This window comes from Lethenteron reissneri, chromosome 28 (genome assembly GCF_015708825.2).
Source record: "Lethenteron reissneri isolate LAM-NWPU_2019-01 chromosome 28, ASM1570882v1, whole genome shotgun sequence".
Lineage (NCBI taxonomy): Eukaryota > Metazoa > Chordata > Hyperoartia > Petromyzontiformes > Petromyzontidae > Lethenteron > Lethenteron reissneri.
Genome location: NC_083806.1, coordinates 1514299 through 1533165, shown reverse-complemented (window position 1 = coordinate 1533165; position 18867 = coordinate 1514299). Strand labels below are relative to the sequence as shown.

At 43.0% G+C, this 18867-nt stretch overlaps 1 protein-coding gene across 1 annotated transcript in view; it reads right to left on the bottom strand.

The window, feature by feature from the left end:
* Positions 1 to 18867, bottom strand: part of LOC133348754 (dynein axonemal heavy chain 10-like) — a 105660-nt gene that overhangs the window by 43156 nt on the left and 43637 nt on the right. Inside the window, 18 exon segments of the mRNA XM_061561713.1 lie at positions 61 to 195; positions 293 to 412; positions 1091 to 1226; positions 1729 to 1887; positions 2122 to 2240; positions 3104 to 3295; positions 3521 to 3667; positions 4173 to 4361; positions 5063 to 5215; positions 6073 to 6207; positions 8861 to 9044; positions 11202 to 11471; positions 12341 to 12564; positions 14170 to 14403; positions 14706 to 14828; positions 15590 to 15628; positions 15630 to 15824; positions 16238 to 16394. Coding sequence (XP_061417697.1) covers positions 61 to 195; positions 293 to 412; positions 1091 to 1226; positions 1729 to 1887; positions 2122 to 2240; positions 3104 to 3295; positions 3521 to 3667; positions 4173 to 4361; positions 5063 to 5215; positions 6073 to 6207; positions 8861 to 9044; positions 11202 to 11471; positions 12341 to 12564; positions 14170 to 14403; positions 14706 to 14828; positions 15590 to 15628; positions 15630 to 15824; positions 16238 to 16394 — 2911 coding nt within the window.

Below are 18867 nucleotides of genomic sequence, written 5' to 3'. Positions count from 1 at the left end.
AATTTAAGAAACTCGGTCTTTCTTAGAATATTTTTGCTCTCTGCCAGGCGGCCCACCTACCATGTTCAGGTCCGTCTGGGGCACCATGGTTTTGGGCTTGACTTCCTGGGTCCCGTTCACAATTCCTTCCACGATCATTTGCATACACACTGGGACGTACTTGAGAAATAACACCTCCAGGCTCTCTTGTATTTTCTGCAGAAAGCGAGTTCCATTTGTTATTTCGTCCATTGTCTTGGACAACCAAGAAAAAACTCATGTCACACCAAACACGTGTAATACATACACCCACCTGATGCCACTTCTTAAGCCACTTTTTCCAGTAGGGTAAATGCTGTAGGTTTTTGGGGTCAACGTACACCACTCCACACCGCGACACTGTAGAAGGTGACGAATAATCTAGATTCCCAACCTAAAGCAGGGCAACGCAGGGACACACAATATAAACACAGAACCTATTTTGTGAACGTATGACAAAGTCATGTGTTTAAGAAACAAGATCAAATTCCCCTTGCCAGAGTGTGAATGGTAAAATCACAGTGCAAAAGTATTAGGTGTGGTGTCATAACTTTGGAATTCCCTCTCATCAGAAAATAAAGAATTTGCACTGTTCCAGTCTTTAAACTGCACTTAGAGACAGATAATTTAATTAGACACATCCTTCCAATGCTCACGTGAACAGACCCATAACATTGGGTGTTTAAACTTTATGGTAAAACAAAACATAATACCTTAAATGAGTTGGTGTATTGTGTAGAGGTAAAACATACATGGGACATCCACATTCAGGGCAATAATTTGAAGCCTGGCAGTAGCAGTATAGTAAGTAATTTTGTGATCTGTGTGTAATTGGACTGTTGTGCCTTAACATCTGTGGGTTTTATCTGGTAACTCTAGTTTTCTCCAAAACAAAACACTCAGGGATTTAGGCAAACATGGGAATAAACGACTGCCCTGAAAAAACTCTTCAAACTCAATGAAACATATCGTGACCAAAACACTAATTTAATTACATTAAATGCTTTTCCAGTGGGTGGATGTGCACGCATCATGAAACTAATTACAATAAACAAAATACAAAAACACTGACTTCCAGAAGCATGGCACAATACGGCTGAAGGTGAATGCGTTCGCCGTTAGCAAGCGTGAGCAGCTTGTTGTCGTCCATCACAGAGTTCATGTTTTCCACCCATAGGGGATCCACGTCACCATCAAACAAAATGTACCTGCCACCAGGTTAAATAACATCAGCATGTTTTACTGTCTCCAAAATTAAGTGGCCACTGACATGCGGGATTTCTACAACTGACTCAAGGTCATTAACAGAGCTTTGCAACCACCACATTACTCTCTTGAGCAGAAAATGTCCTTCATTGAAATAAATCGAAGATCTCGACACTTTGCCTTTTGTCTCAAAAATGTATCGGTTGCAAAGATTTCACACAAACACAATTTCAAATTTTGCAATGACAAGTTTCAAAAAGCCAAGAGCATCACGCTTCGATATTCAAATCTAAATCTTTACAGGATTAACTGCCCTGGAAACAGTACAATATATCACAGGCTAAATATATCACAAAACCCTGTTTTTATCAGTTATATGCCAATGCTATCAATGATGATGGTGATAAAAGTATATTTAATCTGTACATGTACACCCAAGCTCATAAGTCATCAACTTCCTTGTCATGCTCTCTTTTCAAGCGGAGACTTTGCAGGCATAGTGACCTGCGTTCCTGCCTGTCCGTAGGCTTGTTGATATTCCGGAAGATGCTCGAGAGGATACCATCGGTCCATTGCTGCGTGCCAGGCTCCAGAACACCATACAACTCGACCACGCTCATTGCCTTTGGGTTCAGTGTGTAGAGCCTTGTGAACAGGCCAAGTCTGTACACATACGCAGGAGACAGCATTCCATTGATTCCAGAGAGAAACAGAGTAAAGAGTAGAGTTGTCATGAATAAATTAATCGACAATGCTTAAGGTCAAGATGCTTGCATAAAATTTTGTGTTTAAGAATTAATTTGTGTACTTTGTGTGAAATGATCACAATGTAAAATTTCCTTGCTACAAGCGTCTCATAATTTGTGAGTGTGGCACTTTTGAGACACAAATGCTGACCTGGTCTGTGCTTGGCACAGGGTGTTGATGACCACAGATTTCCCACCACCAGTAGGGCCTACCACTACAGAGGTGTGGCGAGTCATCATGGTTTCATACAACTGCACCACCTTGTCCACCTGCATGGCCGACAATCAAAACCTCTTTAAATCAAAACTGTAAATATATTGTACACATGACTCCACAACAATTTTTTTAAATAAATAATACTGTAATGGAACAATTTTCACGAGGCCCTTTTGCATCATGACACAAGCTCCCATTGCCACATGCCTTCCCTTAATATACAAATCATATCCACGCATCTGCAACTATTGATAGGGATTATGTATGATTACAATTGGGGAGGATATCAGGATAATGTCTCAATAATTTTTTTATAAATAACATTAAATATGCAAATGCTTTAAATTTACAATAGAATGTTTATATTTTATAGGCACGTTGTAGAAACCGACATTGGCGGATAAAAAAAAACCTGTGATGTCATATTTTATAAGATAAATCTGCTGTGTCAGTGTTGTGGTCCAAATATTGCCAAAATCGGTGTACACTAGCAAAGTCAGAAATAATTTTCTTGGCAAAGTCAGCCATGAGGTGGCTCATCATACAATTTTGACTTGTACAAAGAGGCCCCAATGAATCTTCAAAATACTTTTTTCCAGGAGGGTGCTTGTTAAGGTCCACTTCTTATAAAATACCACTAATCACGTAGGGGGAAACAACACAATGATCTACCACTTCGTCGTTTACGTCTCATGGTGATGTCATGGTAAGCCATTGGTGGGGGGGGGGGGGGGTTTAATCCAGAGTACATTCCAGAACTTTCATTATTGGGTGGAATTTGTTTAAAATGTCTATTTCTACCTCCTGACTTCACATAACTGGTGTTTTCCCCATATGCCAATATCAACCCAGTGAGTTGCAACACTTTTTTGAGGGGTCTTGAGCCCTGATTGTTGAGCACTACAACCATCAGAACCTGGGCAGGAAGAACCAAGTAGCCCTTTTCTTGCAGTGTCTCCTCCACGGCCTTGACAAAGCTAGGATACGACACGCGCTGGCATTCGAGGCCTGGGAAGAGGTCGGAGATGAGGCCCAAGAAGAGAGGCACGTCCTCAAACACAAACTTGGGCAGGTTCATGTCTCGTAGGGCCCGCATCAGCACCACGTCCTGGCTCACCAACATTCAGTCAAATTTACATGTGAGGTCTTTGTTTTGAAATAATCTGATAAATAATAGTTATGATTAACTTTTGAAAAGATGCATGTGGGTTCATCAAAAGGTGTTGTCAACTGGACATTAAAGAGGTAGGCAGAGTTTATATTCCATCACACAACATTGACTAACGCAGTAAAACAGAGTTCACAAAACTAACACTAAAATCACTCTAGTCACCTCGCTGAGGTACGGTTCCTCTCGCTTAAGATCACCGGCCATCATCAAGACAGACTTGAGAGTTCGTAGCCCAAAGTCATAGTGACTCTGTTTCGAAAGCTGGTCCCGTGCCAGTTTGTAAAGCGTGGTCATCTTCTTGGCAAGAGTCTGGACAAGAACATTTTAAAATATTAATGAAAGAATGTAGGTATGTTTTGAATATCACATGCTGCTGCCATGTATGACATTGTTATGTAAATACAAAAAACTATGTACATAATTAGCTTATTGATACCCATTTAGGCCACCTACGGTAGACCACACCTGTAATATAGCACTTTGGAGACTGAGTCAGTGGATTGTGCAGGAATCATCCTCAAAGCAGAGCTATGAAGTGAATGGTAGAAAATGGTACAGCAATTGCAATGCTGACCCGTCTGCCCAAACTACTGAGAATTATCCATTTACAATAATCGCTTTTATTCCCTCTTGTTAGTCACGTAAATATCCACAGACACAATAGTCAACAAAGAACTAGGTGTATAACAGAACTGAAAAAAGAGTATTGGAAGTTTAAGTTTTTCTTGCCAAGGAAATTATCATTGGCAACATCAGGCAAAGCCCTTGATTGTACCTTGATGTTCGGTAACTTTTGCTTAAAAAACACAAATACCTTTGCCATGAGGAACCCTTCTGAGAAGAGCATTATTTCACAGATGAGCTGCAAGTCTGGCGCAACGACCATGACTGGCCGGAATAAAGTCTTGATAGACTCGGGCAGCTCAGTGCGGCCAGCATAGCCCAGGTTCATGGTGATGAAGATGCCCATCTTTGCATCCAGTGAAATCGCACTGCCCTCAAACTGACAAAACAACGACAAAGATCCCCCGTATAGCCTTAACAGATTTCTGGGGCAATTGCTGTTAGCGAGCACCTATGAAGGCCGGCACGGCACGCAAGGGGGTGGGTGGACAGCACCACGCCTGGTCTCCTTGTCTCCCCAGTGGTGATGTTTACATACCACACTGGGTACTCATTTGAGGCTGAGTCGACCTAGGAGAGGCCCAGGACCAGTTCAGATAATCGTCACTGGTGTCGGCCATGAGCAGGAATCGAACTTGGGCTGCTGGGTTCATAGTGCAGGACTCTAACCGCTACACTACCACTTCCCAGAAACTGAACACACATACACACGCTTATATATAAAATTATGCTTGGGTGCAATACATGATGTGAATAGTTCAATGTCTATTTTGAATTTGCTATTAAAGTTTAGGAGTTGCAAACTCTAATCACAGCACAACCCAGAAAATTAAATTTTATAATGCAATTTGCCAATGGTGAAACATTATTCATGAAGGATGCTGTGTGTTCTGGCTCTGTGGCGTTATCCTTTAAGGATAATGACGTATGCTATGTGATGGTAGCTTTAATTTTAGATGTAATTCAAAAAAACTGCTTGATTATTTTCAAACTTCTGTATTTTTGTGAATGTGCCAAAAATGTGGCTTATCACTAAAGATGACACGTACTATGTTGCCTGTCATTGCTGTTGCAGCCTACCTGGAATTTAGTGAGATGGTTGATAAGTGCATTTCGAATGGTTTGAATCTGGGACGAAACGACAGATAGCACGGAAGCATCGATGCGGTTGAACTCATCAAAGCAGCCCCAGGCACCGCATTGGGCCAGTCCGGAAAAGATCTTTCCTATAGCCTAGAGCAGAAACATCAAAACAATGACATGAACTTTGTTTTCTTAATTTAAACATGGTGACCCAACACATATAATTTTCAGCAAAACATAAGGTGGCCTTAATTGTACTGTGTAGTGGCAACAACCTATAATACAGCCACCTGGGAGTGGAGTTGATCAATGTAAACTGGAATCCCCATAAGACCAGCATGGTAATAATGTTGTATCCGTAGGAGGCAACACATCAAGAAGGTTTCTGGTGTGCTGTGTCGAATTCTTTGTAAAGTGGAGATTTACAAGTACTTGAGCTGGTTTTTCCCACAAGCAAAACATATCGCAACATTTCCCCAACATGCTACAGAGGACAATACTGATAGTTATTATACTTTCCTGGGCCAATAAAGAATGTTTTTTACACTGTAAAATGTTTTCTTGATTCAGGGAGAATAAGTGTAACAGCATTTGATAAACAGTGCAATTATAAATAAAATGGATATTTTAGTTTTTAATTTGAATAGAAAAAAATGGATATGAACCTTATGGCAGGACCCCGGGGTCCCATAAGCCCCCGGCTATCACGTAAACTGCGTTGAGACGTCAATTTATGTCTGTTGAAGGCGAACGATATGGCAATCTATTCCTCTCGATGAGCTCTACACGTTGCGCTAATCAAAGTTTAGAAGTTTTGTTTCTTCTGCGCATTCGTCCTCGCTGCGCTTGGACATGACAAAAAAATTATCCGCGCCAGGTGGGTCGCGGCGTTTATGTGCGCGGTGGGACGGAGTCGCCAAAAATAAATACATTTATTACGATATTGACTTCCGTTTATTCTGGACCCCGGGGTCCCGCCATGAGGTTCATATGTCTGATTGCAGGACCTTGTAATCCATGCCCTCGCCACAGTTGGTAACCATGCAGAGCAGTCCCAGGGCTTTCGCGAGGTCTTTAGTCGTCTCCGTTTTGCCCGTCCCAGCAGGTCCAGCAGGTGCCCCACCCAGGAAAATTGTCAGGGCCTGGGCAAAGTTGCTTCATCATCAACATTTTTTTAATTACAAATATAATTAATACATCCTGATCAACAAACAATATATAATACATTGTTTTGGGCAATTAGCATCCTTCAAAGTAGAAGGAAAAGCGTATTATAAGTAAAACATGTATACACAATGCTATTGGTGAAAATAGTGCAGTGACATAGGACGTCACTACTGTGTCGGCCCGTACGAGGGCTAGGAGCCCCAGGGGGTAGCCTGGGGGGTCGTGTGGTGGAGGATCCGGACCTTCCCGGATGTTCAGGAAGGGAGGCGTGGCCTGGGCGGAGCCGGCCACGCCGGAGCGGTTATAAGCGGGGTGTGAACGCAGAGCAGGGCTGTTCAACCCCGAAGTGAAGACGCCATCATCGGTCCTCAAGTCCCGGGTCGTCGTCCGTGACCAGGCAGCCCGTTGCCTGCCTTGGCCAGGCTCTATAGTGTTCCAGAGTGTTAGTGAGTTGAGGAAGGTGGTCACCACCTTATGTACTTACTTACCGTTCTAATAAATGTGTTTGTGCACCTAATTCGAACCCACTACATTTGGTGTCGGAAGTGGCCGTCGAACCTTGGCTGCTTAAATTCAAGAAGCTGGAACCCTTCGCTGGCGTGGTGCAAAAGCCGGCAGCGGAGTGCAAGACCCAACCGGAAGAGCGGATGGACGGCGAGGGCTGCACCAGAGCTCTCCCTGCGACGGTGATGTGCCCCTAGGGGAGGGTGACTGCAGCCTGCACGGGAGGAGGCTGTGGGCCCAGACTGGCTCCCATCGATGGAGAGCTGGGGCGACGTCGCCGGCCGACTCGACCAGCTGCTGGTGTCGAGGGAGCGGCCGGGTGTGGGTGAGTCGATGGCGGAGCTGCAGGGGGACGCGGCCGCCGTCGGGTCGCTGTGGCGTTCCCGCCATTCCCGCGGCTGCGACGTTCCCGCCATTTTTGCGGTGGCGGTGTTCCCGCCATTTAGCGCATGGCAGCGACTCGGCCGTCGACCGTTATTGTCGCTGCTGGAACCCGGTGACTGCGAGCGGGGTGTGCCTCCCTCGTCGTAATTGAAGAGGTGTGCTCCAACGTCTGGAGCCTGGGGAGCCGCCTGCTTCGTACTGGTGGGATGAGCCGGCACACAGGAGAGCGCACCGCCACTGCGCGATGGGCCTGCTGCTTGTGGGGGGTGCAAGCCGCGTCGTTGGTGTGACAGGCACAGCGGGACATTGCTTCGAGGGACTTTGCAACGTCGGCCGTCAAGTGTTGTGTTCTTCGCTGACGTTCTTTTTGGAAATTTTTGGAGGTGTTATATTGTTGTTACAGTGTTGTTATGTTGTGGCTATAGGGATGTTAGTTTGGGGGTTTAGTGTTATGATGTGTTGCTATTTTTTAAAATGTTTTTTGCTGCCTGTCGTGGGGGTCATCTAGATTGTTTTGTTTCTTTTTATAAGGGAACGTTGACAGCCGAGACGGCTGATTTTGCTTCACGGGGGGGGGGGGAGATGTAGAGGAGTAGTGATATGACGTCATGTCATCTGTCGAGTGGGATGACGTGATGTGATGACATCATGTCATCTAAAGCGGTGGGGTACTTAAGGGGGACCCCGGGACGATGGCGGGGTCGCCGTGGGGAGAGTGAGGGGGTCGCCGTAGGAGAGTGAGAGAAAGGGGAACGAGAGCCTGCGTGGAAGACATCCCAGCCGCCGGAGAAGGGCTAGAGATGTAGAGGTCTCACCTCGTCGCCGGGCGGTGATGGGTGAGCCCCCGCCTGGGGCAGACGAGGTGATAGACATAGGGGAAGCCGTACCGGGGCGTAGATAACTGAGGGATGTCCGCGTAAAGGACAGAGTTCTGACGTGTGTAAGCGTCGAGTATAGAGAGTGGAAACAGAGTGTATAAGAGTGTGTAACAGGTTGTGAATAAACGGCAAGCAGCCCGATGTAACAATCCTCGTCTCCGTCTTCCTCTACAAGTCTCCTGGGTGTCAAGAGTTACTACACAACAATAGTATTCAGACGCTGTCTTTCCGACAGACCTGTTCTTCACCTGAGTGCGGCTGCTTGCGTTGTGGCCGAAACGTCGTGTGAATTGTATTTTATTATGTTTTCTCTTTATTATTTTATTATTTCCCTTCTACGTGACTTTACCGAAAGAACCAAGAAGAAAAATAGTATAGCATTTTAGGTGTGTGCTGAAACACCACTGACAGTGCATTCCTTTTAATTTATCTAGCAACTGTCCAGTGATAATGGACTTTATACAAAGGGAAAGCAGGAGGTGACCAGATAGCTCAAAAGGCCAGAGTGCTGAGCTGGCATCATTGAATTCCCGGGTTAAAAAATCTAGGAAACTAAGTTCTCACGTGTACTGGGTTGACAAAAAAATCCATTATATAAAATTTGGTTCTACACTTAAGCTGGCTAAATAAGAGATATACAAATATATGTTTGACTGTCATGCGAAGAACATTACTCAGTCGAAAGTGACCTTGTGGAAAAGAGGTAGCTTTGCTTCTGTGGGCTGTTCTCTAACATGAATGGTTGCATTGCTTTTTCCAAAACCTGAATAGATACTTCTTCACGTGACACTGATGGCACAATCAGGATAACACTGCGAAAACGAGATTATAAAATCAGGAAAAATAATGATAAAACACTAACTTGCGTTAGCGTGAGGTAGACGCGGTCCGTGAGCGGCGTGATCACCAGACGACCATTCAGCCCCATGTACTCGTAGCCGTAGCCAAACGTGCCTGTGCACTGTCGCACGGTCAACTCGTCCGGAACGCAGTCCCAGTAAAACCTCAGCTGACTCTCCCATGCAAACTCGTTCACATCCACAATACTGCCAATGGGGCGGGAAATACAGTGTCGTGTTGTGAGCAACTTTGTGTAATGCCCAAATTTCGATTTAAAGCTTTCGTGACTGCAGGGATTCATCTTCTTGGTTCTTTCGGTAAAGTCACGTAGAAGGGAAGTAATAAAATAATAAAAATAAAACATAATAAAACAATTCTCACGACGTTTCGGCCACAACGCAAGCAGCCGTCCTCAGGTGAAAACCAGGTCCGTCGAGGCGACAGAGTCTGAATGAAACAGCACACGAGCTTGGAGCATATATATAAGCTGGGCGCATTGACAAAGGAATTTGCATATCAAAAGGAATTTAGCATATTTATGGGAAATGCAGGAATGTGATTAGTACTGCATATGCATGTGCATTATGCAGGATTAACAGCATCAAAGGGAGTAGTAAGCAGTAACTGCAGCTCCCTTTGATGCTGTTAATCCTGCATAATGCACATGCATATGCAGTACTAATCACATTCCTGCATTTCCCATAAATATGCTAAATTCATTTTGATATGCAAATTCCTTTGTCAATGCGCCCAGCTTATATATATGCTCCAAGCTCGTGTGCTGTTTCATTCAGACTCTGTCACCTCGACGGACCTGGTTTTCACCTGAGGACGGCTGCTTGCGTTGTGGCCGAAACGTCGTGAGAATTGTTTTATTATGTTTTATTTTTATTATTTTATTACTTCCCTTCTACGTGACTTTACCGAAAGAACCAAGAAGATAATGCCCAAATGTTAAAGCCAGAAGTACTTTTTGTTCTTGTCTATTTATTAATCTACTGATGAGCCCTAATATTGTGAAACCAATTCAGTGTTTGTGCGCATAAACAATGCTGCTGGTAAACATAAGTCTGGAAGGCCACTTTGACAAAAGGCTAATGGATGTTTTAGATTTATGTGGCGAAAGAAACATAAGGTTATTTTATTCCAGAGAATACTCCACTATGGTACTCGGTGAAGTTGTATCGGCCTACGATGAAGCATTGATTAATCTATTAAAATCACTTCTTATGTTTGTAATACAGTACATGCATTAAAATTGCATGTAAAAATGTATACATTTTTATTCATTTATATATTTAAAATGTAATTCATTCACGTTATGTCTACAGCGTGCAATGCACCATACAGTTAAAAAGGAGTTGATTTCTGAATCTAATCAATCATGACCCAGAATTGTGACAATTCATCAAATCATGAGGTGGGAGAATCATTACAACCCTAGAAGCATATATTTCACAAAAGTGTCCAGAACACATGAGATATGAAGGGTCTATCACCAAACCTAGGATTGTCTGGGTGAATTTAATACATTGTTTAACATAACTATTAAAAAAAAATAAGTTTGGCTCGCTGATAAAGAAAGCTGCTAAAGATCGTCCGGCATGGCGTGGGCTTGTTGTGGCCACAGGGAGCGAAGTGGAGAAAGTAAGTTGGCTCACGTTGAAAAACACACACATACCCTGAACATACACATAGCCACCTTGGCGCACTCGCTGTGTAGAAGGTTTGGCGATCCTGCATTGACATGCTAATTTTTATTCAATGGGTCTTTCGGTAAAGCCATGTAGATAGAAAAATAATAAAAATATCACAACGTTTCGATCGCAACACAAGCAATCGTCTTCAGGTGTGTATCCTCTCCTACCTGAAGATGATTGCTTGTGTTGCGATCGAAACGTCGTGATATTTTTTTAAAATTTCTATCTACGTGGCTTGACTAAAAGACCCATAGAATATGTATACCTGCAGTCACAAAAGATTAAGTCATGCTAATTTTTGCCTGGCAGCCCTCTGATTGGTGGAAAGCCCACCACCGTCGCAGTCGCTGCCCACCACTTGTATTGGCATTGGCTGCTGACATTTGGGCTATGCCAATTTCACACCTTTATAAGCAGTTGTCTTTAGAAGCTAACCCCCCTTTTTGCTGAAGACGACCACTTGTGTTGCGATCGAAACGTCGATATTTTTTGTTATTTTTTTCTGTCTACGTGGCTTTACCCAAAGAATACATCTCAGCCATTTAAACTTGCAGTATTGCTCATCGGCATGAGTGAAGAATGGTTTGTACAACTATGCAAAGATTCATATGAACTGACCTGTGGCACATAAATCAATAAAAGTTAGTAAAAGCTGTGACGCACCTGTCCCTTACGAGGATGTCCACAATATCACGGGCATGCACGTCGATGATGAGTGCGGTGTTGTACTTCTTGCGGTTGTTGCCACTGAGAGGCTGAGAGCTTCTGGAAACCAGCTCATTGATCTGATGGTGCAGCTTAGTGGAATAGCTCTTCATAGCCAGCTTTTGGCCTTTGCCAATCTGACAGAACATATCTTCCACCTCCCAGGTCCACCAAACCTGGGTTGCAGCCAGCACCACCATGCCCTGAAGTGGAAGCATCCAGTCCACTCTGCAAGCACCAGGAAATGCAACACACTGATTGCAAAATACTGAAGACCCAATTTATTTGGCTTTTTTGGCCATCATTCTGCGTTGTTATGGTATATTGGCCCGATTCTGCCAATTGAAAGTTATGAAGGGACATTACCTACAGTAGTGGACCATATTTTGCCAAGCCTCAGTCCACAAGGTGGATATGATGGAGTTGGGTGGAGCTACGAGGAGCCCCAAAATTGGAAAATTTCACTGGGGTGAAAGGAATGTTTGGTCATAAAAATGTCAGGTTGAATATCTGTAGGCAGAGACCACTGACTGGGCAGACATTTGAGGTAGTTATGGTCGAGAAAATGCAGAGTCTCAATTATTGTGCGTATTATTGTTTTGTGACTTGAAATGTTCCAGTATTGTTAGACAGGTAAGGAAAGAACCATAATCAAGGTTGTAGCAAATAACATTAAACTTGGCCCAGGTACGGTAGAAGAAACATGGATACAACTTAATGTGCATAAAGTTATGGAGCCCTGCACACTTCCTGTAATCTTCATTTTCAGCAAGTGAGAAAATATATTTTGCAACTTATTGTGCGATCTAGCCCGTGGGATTTTAGCTAAAATCGATTTCACCTACGGTGGCAAAAACATTAATGGTATCAATTTCATAATTTGGCTAATATGAATTACCTGCTAACAGTTATTCGACGATATGACAACATAATTCACTTTTTTTTTAAGCAAAATGGCATTGCTAAATCCTTGGCCAAGTCAGCTTGTATCAACAAATGGCATTTCTAGTCTGGATTTGTGTTACTAAGTCCCAATCCTAGAAAGCACACTGTTGGCTGATAAAAATTATGCATTTGCAGGTGGGGGCATCCAGTACCTGCTTTTGTCCTCACAGTATGTGAAGATGGCCTTCTTGGTGATGAACTTATTGGTGGACCGCATCTCATAGAGCACTTTCGTCATCCAGTCCTCCACATAACCCTCGGCCAACACCGGCCGGCGGAAATTCATCACCTCACCCTCGGCTGACACCATCCCCATTACCTGTGTCTCAGAATGGCTGTCTGTACAGAAGCTCAGAGATGCGATGTTGTCGTACATCTGCAAGGTACACATGTGGATACAAAAACTGCTCAGCGCTCAAAATACTCATGTGATCAGTGGGTGTGGGTCATGACGCCAAGTCGGGATAACATGGATCATGGCATGTCAAAGCTGTGAGAGTTCAGAATCAGAAACTTTATTTATATTGGAGGAATCCGATGAGCTATAAAGCTCTTTTTCAAGATATCCAGTAGGGGCGGGTCAGAAAGTTACAATAAGAGACAAGACATAACACGATAGGAGTTCAAAGCATAGGGAAGATAAGAAAATCACAAAACAATAAAAAAAATCGAGTATTTTTATTTTACCAGGTAAAGCCCACTGAGCTATTAGCTTCTTTTTCAGAAGCGACCTGGCCAAAAATGATAACCCAACGAAGTGGCTCATCATGTGGAAATGTATAGCAGCTAAATAATCTAAATAATCTTGCTTGTATATGGTCATCATATTACATGTACATATGCATTTACAGCCCTTTGTCAAGTCATTAAGAATAGTCTCCCCACATCATATCGTTAATGGAAGTTGTTTTGACCATACTTCACCACATTGGTTAGTAAGAGTTTGGTGAAGGGAACCTCAGCACCAATTTAGATATCGCTTGCTACTGATGTTCACTATGGCTGGGAATTAGACCCAGGTATCTGGGTTGAGTGCACAGTTCGCTAACCACTATGCCACTGCTCCAACTCAAAGTACATATATCACTGAGATACAACCGGGTAAAAAAATAAAGCAACATACATTTTTGCAATGTTTCCCTAGTTTCGCATACAGAAGGCCAGGGTAAATTAACTAATTAAGTTTATTATTTATTTACTATCTACAGTTGTCCTGTTTCATAAAAAATGTTGAGGAAATAAACCAAAGGATGCATTTTGTTGGAACAGTGGTGTAATATTACTACATATGTAGACACATAATGTGTGGTCTCTACATATGTAGTAATATAACACCACTTGCCCTAACTTGAGGAGTTTTTTATGTGCATTTTTCTCCTTTTTCCTTCCTGTTCGGGGTTTCACAGCCGGGTCGGCTGACTTTTTATAAAGGGGGGGGGGGGGGTAGAGACACATAATGTGGTCTTTATGTTGTTGCACCAGCCAAAGGGCTGGAGGGGCGCTGAGCACCGGGAGCCTCCATTTTGGAGGATGAGAGGACACGTGACCAGGAGCGGGGAGCTAGGGTCGGGACACAAAGAGGGGCGGGGCCGAGGGCGGCTGAGAGGCGGCGGCCAGCGGATAAAGGGGGAGCGCCGGAGAGATTCAGGGCTCGTGTTGGGGGATCGATGCAAGAGGACTCGCGCTTCAGCTCTTCAGGGGTCTGCTCTTGGTCGTCGCGTGGAGTTAACTAGAAATCGTGGGTTCTGTAGCGTGTGAGCTACAGACCCGTTCACTAGCTAACTCACACACACATAGTAACCAATATAGGACAGGCATAGCCACACTTGACAGATTAGAACCCGGTGATCAGTGAGTTGTTTATTAAGAGATGCCTCTGTTGAACAGTGTGTGTGTCTCAGTAATTACACACGCTACACATACATACAACAAAACATATGCGTGTGGCAACATGCACAGAGCGACAGAGAAGCTGGTGTACCTTGATCATGTGCTCCTGCACACAGGAGGGGTTGCTGCTACCCAGGATGCTCAGCAGCTCATCATCGGAGATGAAGAAAAAGCGTGGGAATGCATTGCGCTTTGAGTCCAGGTAGTCGTTGAGGCTCTTCTGGCAGTTCTCCAGCCCCTCGCACAGGTTCATCAGTGATGATAACCGATTTGGTGCCAGGCAGCAGTGCTTTATGAGTGGGTCCTTTAGTGTCTCCAACATGATCTACACCAAGGCACAAAATGGGTTTACATGATATGGTCTAACACTTGTCATCAGCGGGTGTCGTCATATTATATTTTTCTTCATGTGTATATGCATGCATGCCTCCATCCTGCCACTTTAGTGATGGAGATGTTAATAGATGAAAAATATGATAAGAGCTAGAACCGCATATGGCTTGTCCTACACTGGTTGAAATTGGCAGGAATGGGCAACTTCAAACATTGACTTGTAAGATCCCACAACCCACGTACATACAAGTGACAGGACTGTAAGTTTGGATTAAAACCAAAACCGTTCGGTACCTTCCTAAACATCTTGTCCATGTTGTCGAAGCATTTGGCTTTCTCTGGTAACTGCGACCTGATATCCGCTCCGGTAAATATACTCTCGAGATATATCCATTTACTTTGTACCACCAGCCACATCTGTATTGAGAAGACATGTAAATGCTTGGCTATGAAGCAAAGTAAGATTTTAACTAACATTACAATGAGCATCCTGTGTGCACCTGCCTTTGATTTATGACACGTGTATCTTCACATGTTTCACTAGTCATGAGTACTTGTATACATATTCTTAACTTCCCTGTGTATTCATTTGGGTCACTACAAACCCTGTTGAAATGGGATTCTGTATCATCAGTATCATTACATTTATAAATAGCACATATTACATTATGCCCTAAGCTGTCATAGCTATTGAATGAATATTAGTAAGTTCCAAAATGAGACTACTTTAAGTGTGTGCAAGACTCTGCATGAATGTAGAGATGAAGGAGAAAATGCCAGCATTTTTAACCAACAAAGTTGAGCAAAAGGCATTTCCTATATAACTATTAATTACCCAGTATAATACAAGCGTCCAGAGAACATCCACAAGTACATAGCATATGTCAAAAACATACTGCCTGTTCTATCTCCAATTGTTGAAGGTAGGTGTCTCGTGAACTTGACAGAATAACTCATGTGTGATTTATTAACCCACATCCCAAATATACACATTAAAGGCATATTATAGCTACCGCACATGGAAAATTTCAGAATGAAATATCATGAATGCACATCTGAATAGCACCCGCACCTCTGATTAGTGCAGTTGGCTATGTACGGTGTGAAAGAAGTTCACCATACATAGATACCTACAACAGAATGTCACGACCCAGCAATTTGTGAGTGAATTTAAATACCTCAATGACTTCTCTGATGAGGGACAGGGATTTTTCACGAGCTCTGCACAGTGCCAAGGAAGGGACCAATAAAACGGCTGCCGGCCATTCCCTGCAAGATCATGGTTTGGTCGTCAAGCATTTGTACGATCTCAGCTGTGGAGTCCAGCACATGTCCTCGTCCTTCCGTCCCCTTCATGTGCTGTGTAAGTGTAAACTCCATGCTCTTCCATGTATCCTCAATCTCCTGTATGCCCTGCTCACTCAAACGCGTGCATGCAAGTTCCCGCTTAAAACACATTTTTTCAATCTCTTTATTGTCAATCCCAGCGATCATGAAAAATATTTAATTCATTCATCAAGCTAAGGCTCAGAGTTACAAAGGCTCTTTTGCGGGGTTAAAGTCATGCTGTGAATAAGTCAATTCCTTTTTGAAGAATGCTTCTTTGAATTCACAAGAAAACCCCAACATGTTTTGGGAAAACTATTTTTCTTAATGTGCATTCTTCATTGTGTGTGCCTCACTCACATGATAGAGTTGAACTCTTGTTTTTGTTTAAAAAATGCCTTAACCAGTACTTTGGATACATAATTTATGACTTAAAATCGGTCTTTATGGATTGTTCTCAATATTATGTACTTTCAATGATGTGATATCAAACAAAAAACCTTTTCTATGCTAATCTCCTTAGCAGCAATGGTGATGATCTCTGGGATCTTGGCATTGTGTTTGTGCAGTTCCATAGAAAACACATTTTCCAGTGTAAACTTGTCAGGATCCAAGTCACAGTGAATGCCCACCATGTCCATTAGCTTATTCCAGTGTCTGCAAAGTGTAAAATGCAATCACACACTTAGGTATACGTAACAAAGATATTCAGACATGTTTGCATATGTTTAGCAAGTAGCTGTATACAGTGAACTCCTGACTATCTATGGTCAGGTAGCTGGAAAATAAAATAAAAAATATTTTTCTTTTTTTTGTATTACTTTTTTATTTTCTATCTACGTGACTTTACGGAAAGAACCAAATAATATGAATTCCTGCAGTCACGAAAGTTTTAAGTCAAAATGTATCTATGGTCAGATTATCCAGCGGATTAACTGTGCTCTTTCACGTCTTTCCATTCGCTAGTTTAATAGCTGCTCTTCACTTGTACTGGGTCAGTTACTCGGTGCCCACCTGACGGCAAACATGTCAGCTAATAATCTGATTACTTGAAAAAAACAATAATACCACATGATGCATTGTGCATTTCCACACACATTCTACATAGGTAAATAAAATAATCATTTTATAGCCCTAATTACATATCGTTTACATTACCCATGTTTTTGTTTGGTATCCCTGCCCCCCCATTACTCTGGACTGGTAACCAATTCACTATATACAATTTACAAAAAACACAAGTTCAGTTAAGTAAACATTTTGATCATTGGTAGATGTGTTACTTGGTGCGCTAAAGTGTATCTTGTGGTACGGCTTCAGCAATTATCCTATGTACACAGCTTGCTAAGTACAGGCGACCATTGGTGGAATGTGGCCTAAAATAACATCAGCATTTAGCCTACAGCCCAGGCTGGAGTGGATAGATTCACTTCCGACCAGATACTGAATAACTGTTCCAGTGCTTATTGGCTATGATTACTGTATTAGGGAAGGCAGTATACAGATAGTTTAACACGTAGGCTTTCGCGACCAATATTATTCATAATAAAGGTTTTTGGGTTTGATCGCGTTATTTATAAATGTGTCGCAACCCTCCAGCACCTGGCACGGCCAATCAGTGCGGCCTGGAAGTGTATGATTCAATAATTATTACAATTCCTTTTCGGGGAAACACATACACTAATTCACTGATTGCTAACGTAGTATATAATGGGTAGTGATTGGGTTCAATTATTAAATAATACACATTACAACTAATTACTAATCTACAACTGATTACTAATCATAACATTTAACTGATTACTAAGCTATTATATAATTACCTCCTCTCTGCCTCTGATCTCTGCACCTGATTGGGTAAAATGATGATATCACCCTGCTGCTCTATTTAAGACCGGGAGCAGGCAAATTATCCGATGATGCTGGATGTAATTACCAGCGAAACGTCGTACTCGAAAAATGTAAATGTTATGGATTCACTCTTCAACACACCGGTGGGCTAAAGTAGTAAACTATTTGTCTTTTGTCAACGTGACACTTTTTTTACTGATTGGCCGTGTCGGGTGGTGGAGGGTTGCGACACATTTATAAATAATGCGATCTAACCCAAAAACATGTATTATGAGTATACAGATAATTTATGTACAATGTTGTCCACTGTGAGAGTCAAATGGAGCTCTGCCTTAATAAAATACAATGATTAGACAGGATTCATTGGCCTATTGGAATGGTATTTGAATATGCTAGGTGTACTCCCCTATGGTTTCTAGAACCCTATAATAGAGGCCACTTGACCACAGCTTTCAAGTGACTACAATTCATGGACATATTCCTTTTCCCACAACAAGACAGGGTTGGTTTTTGGAACACACCTATCATGTCCATGCTGTGCTTCACTATGTGTTCACTGTCATCACGGAAATGGGTTGAGCAAACACATATAAATCAACAATGGTTCATATGAAACTTAGACTTTGGAGTATGCAGAATATGCAAGGATTATGGCAAAAGCAACACAACTTTTGACACATGTCCGAAGACTGGACATTGAGTCCTTAAAATGAGATTCCCAGTGTTAAGATAAGGCTATTATAAATGGTCACTGCAGGTGTCAGGAAATGATGATGTGAAGGTAGTAGAGGATGTCATGAGTTCAGAGAGTAATATACGTCTAGGGACAGTGCGGAGAAAGAGGGACAGTGCATGACCAAGTGGTCACGAGGGATAATTACAGGAGGGGACTATCGAGGAAGTTCGGGGTTGGCCGAGACAATTCGAGAAAGGGGGCGTGGCCGGGGGCGGAGCGAAGCCACGCCAGGGAATATAAGGCGGCGGGCGAGGGAGCTTGGGGCTGGCGTGGGATCGGGATGGACTGTCTCCACGTCGTCGCTGTCTCTGCGTCGTCGCTGTCTCTGCGTCGTCGCTGTCTCTGCGTCGTCGCTGTCTCTGCGTCGTCGCTGTCTTCGTGTCGTCTCTAATAGGGGGCTGGCCTAGCCCAAGTATCTATATGTTATCCTAGCCTAAGTATCTATATGTTAGCGCTAACCCAAAAGCTGTCGGATACGAGACCACGTTATCTGCGCGCCGCGCCTGAATAAATAAATAATAATAGTTCAATTTGTAACGCGCG